At 46.8% G+C, this 8,432-nt stretch overlaps 1 protein-coding gene across 1 annotated transcript; it reads left to right on the forward strand.

The window, feature by feature from the left end:
• Window positions 1-3,187: 3,187 nt before the first annotated feature.
• On the forward strand, window positions 3,188-7,627 carry HSBP1 (heat shock factor binding protein 1). The gene is made up of 4 exons (XM_058528363.1): window positions 3,188-3,341; window positions 3,902-3,968; window positions 4,546-4,666; window positions 6,014-7,627. The coding sequence occupies exons 1-3, from the start codon at window positions 3,297-3,299 to the stop codon at window positions 4,662-4,664; spliced, it is 231 nt and encodes a 76-aa protein (XP_058384346.1). The 5' UTR covers window positions 3,188-3,296; the 3' UTR covers window positions 4,665-4,666; window positions 6,014-7,627.
• Window positions 7,628-8,432: the final 805 nt, after the last annotated feature.

The raw sequence follows: 8,432 nt of genomic DNA on the forward strand, positions 1-8,432 counted from the left end.
TTCTCTGCTTACGCAAGGCGAACACACACACATATCTGAGCACAGGGGAGCCACACGTGTGCACCCCCACCTTCCTCTGTGCAGATCTGGGGAAGGAGGAGAGGAGAGAAGGGCCCAGCTGGAACCAAAGAGATCTCATACAAGGACCAGATTAAGCTCATGTAAAACCAAAGCATCTTGAAAGGGGAAAAGAGAATTACTTGAGTTACGCAATTCATCTGGAGAGAGCTAAAAAAAAAAATGCTGAGAAGATAAGACAACTACGACACTTGAAGGTTTAAAACGAGGGCTGTTCAAAACTGGAGTTTAAAAGGTTAAATACCGGTGCCGCACACATAATACAGTTTTGTTAATAGAACAACATTCAGTGAGGGTCAGTGCATCAACCCGACAAAGTAAGAACATCAGCCATGACCATATATTAGTGAAGCTTTTGCGTAAAGCAGCTATTTAAAAGACCTTGGTCTCCACACAAAGAAAGCATGTTGTTTTTCTGTTTAAGTGCAAAAAAAAAAAAAAATGCCTCCACTAAAACAGTGTCAAGTTTGCTTGCTGTTTCTGTAAAGAAAATTTCAATCAGGATAAAAAGACCTCAACTCTCCTGCTAGAAACAGACACACACACACACACAACAAAACTCCAGATCCTAGTGCTAACTCATGTTCTATGTTGCTCGTGGCCATAAGCCAGATCTGGCTAGAAATCCGGGGTGTGGGTGTCCAGACTTCTCGTGCTGCGTGCGGGAGCCCCAAGGATTGAGATCCAAAGGGAGAAGGCCTAAAATTCTACCCAGCCTTGGCTACTCACTAGCTAAATGATCTGGAGCTTTATGAAAACGCTTTACAAAATAACAAGTATGATACAAATTTTAAGTGGGATTACTTTACCAACTGTTTTGAGTAGAATTGTGTCCCCCAAAAAAAGACCTGCTGAAGCCCTAATGTCCAGTACCTCAGAATGTGACCTTATTTGGAAACAGGGTCATTGCAGATGTAATTAGTTTAGATGAAGTCATACTGGAGTAGGGTGGGCCCCTAATCCAATGTGACTGGTGTCCTTACAAGAAGAAGAGAGACACACACACAGTGAGAGCGCCATGTGAAGACGAAAGCAGAGATCGGAGTGACGTATCTACAAGCTAAGGAACGCCAAGGATTGCCAGCAGCCACCAGAAGCTGGGAGAGAGGAACAGAACAGATCCTCCCTCAGAATCCTCGGAAGGAACCAACCCTGCTGACACTTGGTTGCAGACTTCTGGCCTCCAGAACTGTGAGACAATAAATTCCTGTTGTTTTAAGCCACCCAGTTTGTGGTGCTTTGTTACAGTAGCCCCGGGAAACGAATGTGCCAACCTTCAATCTAACACACACGGGGGAAAATTCTCAAAAAATGGCCCAAGTGAAAATAAAGTCACTCTTGAAGAACAAATGAACAGAATTCTAGGCAATGTCCACAGATCTGTCTAAAGCCAGTGGTTCTCAACTGGGGGTGATCCCCCACCCCCACCCAGGAGACACCCGGCAGTGTCTGGAGATATTTTTGGTTGTCACAGCCGAGGGGGAAGGGGACGCTACTGGCAGCTAGTGGGCACAAGTCAGAGAAGCTGCTCAGCATCTCACATGTTCGGGGCAGAGCCCACCACACGGCAATAACGGAGAATTATCTGGCCCAAAATGCCAACAGTGTCTGTCGCTGTTGAGACATCCTGCTCTAAACCCAGATAACACAGAGAATTCTAGAATACTAGAAAAAGGAGCAGATGTAGAGTCCAAGTCCTCGGCTGGGTCCTGTGTCTCTTACTTCCTGATTTGACAGTCTTGTGTAAGCCTCTTGGCCCCTCTGTGTCTGTTTTGTAAAACAGTGGTAATTATATCCGAGGGTTCTTCTGAGGATTAAGGTGAAACATCGAGAGATGTTTATTTTAAGTAGTCAGGTAAAGCATTAACCAACTACCAGTTACCAACAACCAATTATAGCTTTGCACCTTTGGCATGGGAAGGAAGATCTGTGTGTGTGTGTGTGTGTGTGTGTGTGTGTGTGTGTGTGCGTGTGTGTGTGTGTGTGTGTTTGGGGTGGGGGGCAGAGGAGGGAGGAGGCGTGGGTGAAGGGGAGGCTGAGAAGGGCTGGTGAACAGTTGAGTCATGCCCTTCAAGGCCAACCCCCAGGTTTGTTACAGACGCTGGTGGATCCCCTTGCAGCCTAACTCAAACCGGACTTGACCCCCAAATACAGCCCTTAAGTGAAATAAGGAATGTGAACATGCCGGAACAGGCCAGGCCTTCAGTCAAGGACTCTCCTACCCCCTTGTCCTGAGACCCAATCTCGAGACCACCTGTGGGGCTGGAACTTGAGGTCCCAACTCAGCAGCACCCCCTCCTTAAACACCCAAATCCAGTCTCTTAACTCCGCACACCGATCCCTCCTTTACCAAACCTGAAACCCACCCCGCTCAACACCGTGGAACATCACGTTGAAGGCAAGAAGCCAGACACTAAGGAGGGATTACCGACTGATTCCACTCGCAGGAAGTTGAAACACAGGCAAAAGGAACCCACTGTGTTAAAGCTCAGGACGCTGGTCACCCTCGTAGGTGGGTGGGTGTGATAGAAAAGGGGCTGAGGGGCTTCCAGGGGGCTGGTCGCGTTTCTTGACCTGGGGGAGGTTCCAAGGGTGTGTGGACTGTGTGAAAAGTCACTTAGGATTTCCGCACCATCTAGACGTATGGCATGTTTAAAAGTGAAAAACAGCTGTACGCGTGGTGGGCGGGCCCCTCACCCCTGGGACCTCAGTTTCCCCTCCAGGGACCCGACTCCCTTAGCCAGGTTTGTGGGGTTTTGTTGGAGGACAGGCGGCGGCACAGGTCTGGGATTGGCACCTGGCAGGCGCCCAATCCGTGCGTCCGCACGGGCCCAGAAAAGCAGAGCCGCCTTTAACGACACCCTGGGACGAGGCCAAGGCCACGCCTTCCAGCGTTCGCCCCACTGCCGAGTCTGTTTCACTTTTTTCCGCCCGCGGGGTGTGCGGGGCGGGGCGGGGCTAGGGCGAAGGGGCGGGGAAGTGCCGGATGGGGCGGAGCAAGGCTCGCGAGAGGGGAGGGGCGGGGCCTCGCCTCGGAACGGAAGGGCGAGACCTCAGGCCTTTCCGGCGCATGACGTGAACTACGGCTCCCACAACGCCCCGCGGTCCCGCGGTTGGCCTCTGTCGTCGCGAGAAAAAGCCGCTGGGGGCGTCTGCGCGGAGGAACGGAAGTATAGGTGACGGTCTGAGACGTCGCCGCCAAGCTGGGAACCGGGGAGATGGCCGAGACTGACCCCAAGACCGTGCAGGATCTCACCTCGGTGGTAAGGGACGGCTGCGCGGGCCGAGGCCGCTGCACTTCCGGGCGGCGCCCCCTCCGCGACAGCGCGGGGCCCGGTCTCTGGAGGCCCCATTTCTGGAGGCTTCTCTGGCCGAGGCCCCCACCACCTTGACACCCGGGCCATTGGGTGTGGCCCCTGAGCCTCCTGACCCCCCCAGACCCGACCCCCACCCCTTAGCCCCCTCACCTGTCCCTGAACCCCCCGTGACCCCCAGGTCCCCTCCAGCCCCCGCCCTCAGCTGTCCACGCACCCGCCTCACACCCCGAGGCCTCCAAGCCGTCAGAACTACCAGAGACCCCACGATTTTTGAATCGCACTGGGCCCACACGGCAGGGGGCTTCACAGCCCGTCAGTCTGATTTGACAGGTGGGAAAGCAAACCCGCAGAGGGAAATGCCTTGCTGGAGGCCACGGAGCTGCCCAGAGGCCGAATTGGGGTGGACCCGAGATCTAGTCTCACTCTGGGACCCGGCTCCTGTCCCGATCCCTTGAAGGTGTCTCGGGGTGAGCGTGAGGTGTTTGTTTTGCTTTGTTGTTTCTTAGGTGCAGACACTCCTACAACAGATGCAAGATAAATTTCAGACAATGTCTGACCAGATCATTGGAAGAAATATCCTTTTGCCTTGTGGTCAGCCCATTGTGGGCCTTTGGATCCCGTTTTCTGGGTAGTGGTGTGGATAAATGGGTGGTTTGCAGGCCAGCTTCAGCCGGTCATTTACCCGGTTCTTTGCTGAGCTCGGATGTGCTCTTCCTGAGAAGTATTGTGGGAGGAGCTGGGGTGCAGCTGGGCTAGACAGATCCCTGGCCGCACTGCACTGGAGTCTACCGGTCACGTCTGATATGATGGACGGTTGACTGTGAGCTCAGCATTTATGTGTCTCTCTCCTTCCATCCTCACCATAACCTGGTGAAGAGGTCATAGTGTTACCTTTATTTAGTGGATGAAAACGGAGGCTTCGAAAAGCGCAAGAACTCGTCCGGGTCGCTGCTAGTAAAGGGCAGGGCTGGGAGTTGATCCTTGCCCCAGACTCCTGTGCTCTTAACCACTAAATTATAACAATAGCCAAAGGAGATTGGAAAGCCAGTTTCATTAAGACAGTTGTGTTTAAGGCCATAGTCTCCAGGGCCCTGGAGGAAAAGGATAAGAAATGGGAGGTGTTGGTGCCCGTCGTCTTTAACCTCACCACTTGATGACATGAGTAGTCGCATTGATGACCTGGAGAAGAACATTGCAGACCTCATGACACAGGCTGGGGTAGAAGAACTGGAAGGTGAAAACAAGATACCTGCCACCCAGAAGAGTTGAAGGTGAGGGGGGCCAGGGTAAGGATGGTGTGGGCGGTGTCATTTTGATGTGGTCAGACTTCCTCCGTATCGGCTCCCAGCCATAATCCCAGCAAGCATCCCTTTTATTGTTCCCCGCTGTGGACTCCGTGTTTTGAAATTTTTTGTGCCAAACTAATTCGTTACGCAGAATTTGTTTCCCAGTTTTTGTTAAGTAGACCTATATCACTATTAGTTAAGACCATTGGTTAACATTAGATAACCGCTGAGTTTATATCATTGCAGCCCAAAACAAAGAAGCCTGTCTTTCTTGGCCTGAGAAGTCTTATGACTGGAAAATTTTTGTGTTTTTTTTTTTGTTTTTTTAAATAGATAAGCATCCACATTGCCACCTTCATAAATGCCTTAAATTCTAAGGATTCTCTTGGGAACCCCTCCTCTGCACTAGATAAATGCCAGGACAATGACTGATTATTTCTTAGATGAACTAGATTATGGCCACATTAAGCCTTCACCCTAGAGTTGATTTACATTTCCACTGCGTGGTTTCAGATATCAGAGGAAAGACTAATAATCAGAAATACCCGTATAGCAGGATAGCTGGATGCACAGTTGCTGCTTTATTCTCACCACAGTGGGTTCTTCATTATAAGCCTTTTCGTGAGTGTAGTATTTGCAAATAATTTTTAAACTCCCTTTTCTCCCATCCCATTTTTAGCATTTTAATTCCCTATAAAAATAAAGTTTACTGAGAATTTTTAGGTAATAGAGTACCAAACAGAATATACAGTAAAAGATATGAAATTCCTTTTTTATTTTCTGGGCATGTCCTGGCTGCACCAAGTTATAAGTAACTATGAAATGACAAGTTGCTCTGAGGTCCAAGAAAATAGAGGTTTGGGAGGTAGAAGCCGTTTAAATTTGTTGTTATCTTAACAGTAGGTTGGGTTGATTCCTTATGTGAGTAAATCACATAATTGTTTTGTGTGGGTTGTCATCTTTATTCCTATAGAGACATAATTTGGAAAAGGTCCTGCCAGTCTTAGAAGCTTCTCTGGGTCTCATATTATATGGCAGTTAAAAATCCCATCAAGTGAATGAGAACATCCTTTCGAGAATTGCGGGATTGAAGACTTTCAAGTGACAGGGACAATACAAAGAAAGGGGTGGGAGTAGAAAATGGATTCAGAATTTTTTTTAATAATGATTTCCAATTAAATCTATTGTATTTTTGCTAGACCGTTGTGCTAAGAAAATAAGGCCAATTCAAAAGGAGATTCTGAAAGGATTTCTAGGTGATAATTCTGTGTATCATTTTTGTTTGACCTCCTGTAATGAGTAACATGTTGATGGTTTTTCCCTTTTCAACAGGTTGCTAATTTACACTGAAATCTGGAACACCATTTTTATAAGCCAGGAGAAGACCGAATGGCTTTCTGCAACTAACAACTCTGTATAGACAGGTTTTATATTACAAGGTGTGCATTCTTATCACATCCTATATAGTTAGTTTATAGAGTGGTCGCCCCTCCCCCCCAGTTTCTTGAACATGGTAACTTCTCATCTTGGACCTTGGTCAGTTGTGCTATTAAATATTAAACACTAAAACTTTGGCAGTTCCTGCATAAAATTGTCAAATTTTTTAGTGTATTTTCGTGAAGTCTTTTTTTTCTATCATTCCTTTTGTAGTAGTTGCTGTTTGATAAAAGTTGCTGTGTAATCTTTTTTACTAGACATATAGTAGATCCGTCTATTACAATTAGACTTTGTGAAGTAAGACGTTTATAGAGTTTAGGGTTCTTTAATTCTCAGCACAGAGTGACTGTTGAGCTGACACCAGATAGTGTGTTGTGATACTTTTCAAATGGTTAAAAACATCTAAAAATTGTTTATTCAGAAATATCTGGCACTACTCTGTTGCCAAAACTCAGAATTGAATCTCGATTTTATGTCTGAGTCCCTGAGGTCAGATGCTAAAGTCATGAGGAATAACCACTGCCACTTACATGCGTTAGAAGTTTTAAATATGGAGAATGACAGACTTGCCTGATGGAGTGAGGCATTATTAGTTAGAGTTTTGCATGAGATTTGAATCCTACAGTAGGACCCTATGTTGTTCATCTACAGTAGTTACCATAGGAAATCTGGCAGGATTTTAAAACTCAATTACTCCATCTTTTCTTTGAGCTACTGATTGGGCAAAGACACTGAAAAGGAGGATAGACCAGATTAAGTCCATGCCAATTGCTTGGCTAGAAAATGATGCGTGACTTGCAGTAGGCTCTAGTTTTAAAGAAATACTCTTTAAACTGTTTCTTACCTAAATTCTTACAGAGTAATGGTTTTATTATTGATTATAGAAGACAGGGATAGTAACTCCTGCCACTCAAAAATGCAGTGTCAGGAGTGCTCAGCCTAGAGGCCAGGATTGAGTGTGAAGGAGATCCATGTGATTGTCACAGCAAAGTGATTTTGTATACAAAAAATTGTGAAATTGAGAAAGTTGAGAAATGGTATAGTGCTTCTTAGAGGGAAACCCTTAATGAACGCAGTGTGATTTTTTTTTAAAGTTTCCTGTATCACCAGGCTTGATTGATTGGATTGCAAATATGTAATACTATTAAGAAATAATTTGTCATATTTATAAATTATATGAGGAACACAAGGGAGTAAGTTTCCTCTGGAACAAAATGAATTAACCACTGTTACTACGCAGCTGCAGCAACTCCTCTGCTCGGCCTGTAGGTCGTGCGGCAAGAGTTAGCCGTGAGAGCGCCAGAGCTCACTGGACTGGAGATGAAAGCTGGATGCAGGATGTTTGCGAACGCAGTGAGTGTCGAGTGGAGATGGTAGGGTTGCTGTCAGAAGGATAGTCGGACTTGGGTAGGAGTCGGCGTCTTGAAGTAATAGAAAGGTTCCAGAGGCAAGCTCCCCTAACCAAAAATACCTGCCATGAATAAAGGTGCCTGAAATCCTGCTACTGAAGCTTCTTTTGTGTCAAAAATGATTTGTTTGGTTTTCTAGGTTTTCAGATTAAAATACACATGCTATTTTAGATTACCTACTGAAACCTCCAGAAGGATTAAGGACAAATAGCCACAGGCAAACGGGAAGGGGAGATGTGGGTGGAGGTTTTGTTTCGAGTAGGGGAGCCCTGAAGCCCCGTGACTGAGGTTTTCCCTGATTGATCGCCAAGGAGAGCTGCTGAATTCCTTGTTCTGGAGGTAAACTTTGCCAAAAATGTTCCCCTGAACCCTTGTTCCTGCAGAAGCTCTGAGAAAGGGGAGTTTACCATCACTTGGGTTTAGAAAACTTGCCCAGTACTAGATTGACTTCTTGAAATTCATGATGAAAATTAGAATATCAAAGGCTCCGAGGTCCCAGAACAGAGAAATGGGATTTAACTTCCTCACCTACCGGTTTCCTAGTTATTTGACCCAGGATCCTTTTTTATACTTAGCACCTAATTAACATTTCATTGAACTACTGTGGTATAAAATACCCACAGGGAGATACCGGTAAAGTAATCCAATAAATAGCTTTGGGTTCAGTTTATAAAGGCGCTTGTTGCCATGGCCTCACTTGACCCGTTCTCCCGGCCTCCCAGCGAAGCCTTGTGTAAAATAGGACCCTGGGGAGGGCTTCGAGTTTGTACAGGAGGGTGGGTCTCCTGGATTCCTAAAACAGTGCCTGTCTGAGGTGAGAGAGGCAGGTGCCTGCTGGGTACACATGACTGGATGCTCACTGAGACCAGTCTCAGTCTTTCTGGCACAACCTGGGTCCACCAGAG

The sequence above is a fragment of the Diceros bicornis genome, chromosome 32, assembly GCF_020826845.1.
Source record: "Diceros bicornis minor isolate mBicDic1 chromosome 32, mDicBic1.mat.cur, whole genome shotgun sequence".
NCBI lineage: Eukaryota > Metazoa > Chordata > Mammalia > Perissodactyla > Rhinocerotidae > Diceros > Diceros bicornis.

Coding starts and splice junctions, on each gene's coding strand:
- HSBP1 (XM_058528363.1), top strand. CDS start 3,297: ATGGCCGAGACTGACCCCAAGACCGTGCAGGATCTCACCTCGGTG. Junction 3,342..3,901: donor TGCAGGATCTCACCTCGGTG/GTAAGGGACGGC, acceptor GTTGTTTCTTAG/GTGCAGACACTCCTACAACA. Junction 3,969..4,545: donor TGACCAGATCATTGGAAGAA/ATATCCTTTTGC, acceptor TAACCTCACCAC/TTGATGACATGAGTAGTCGC.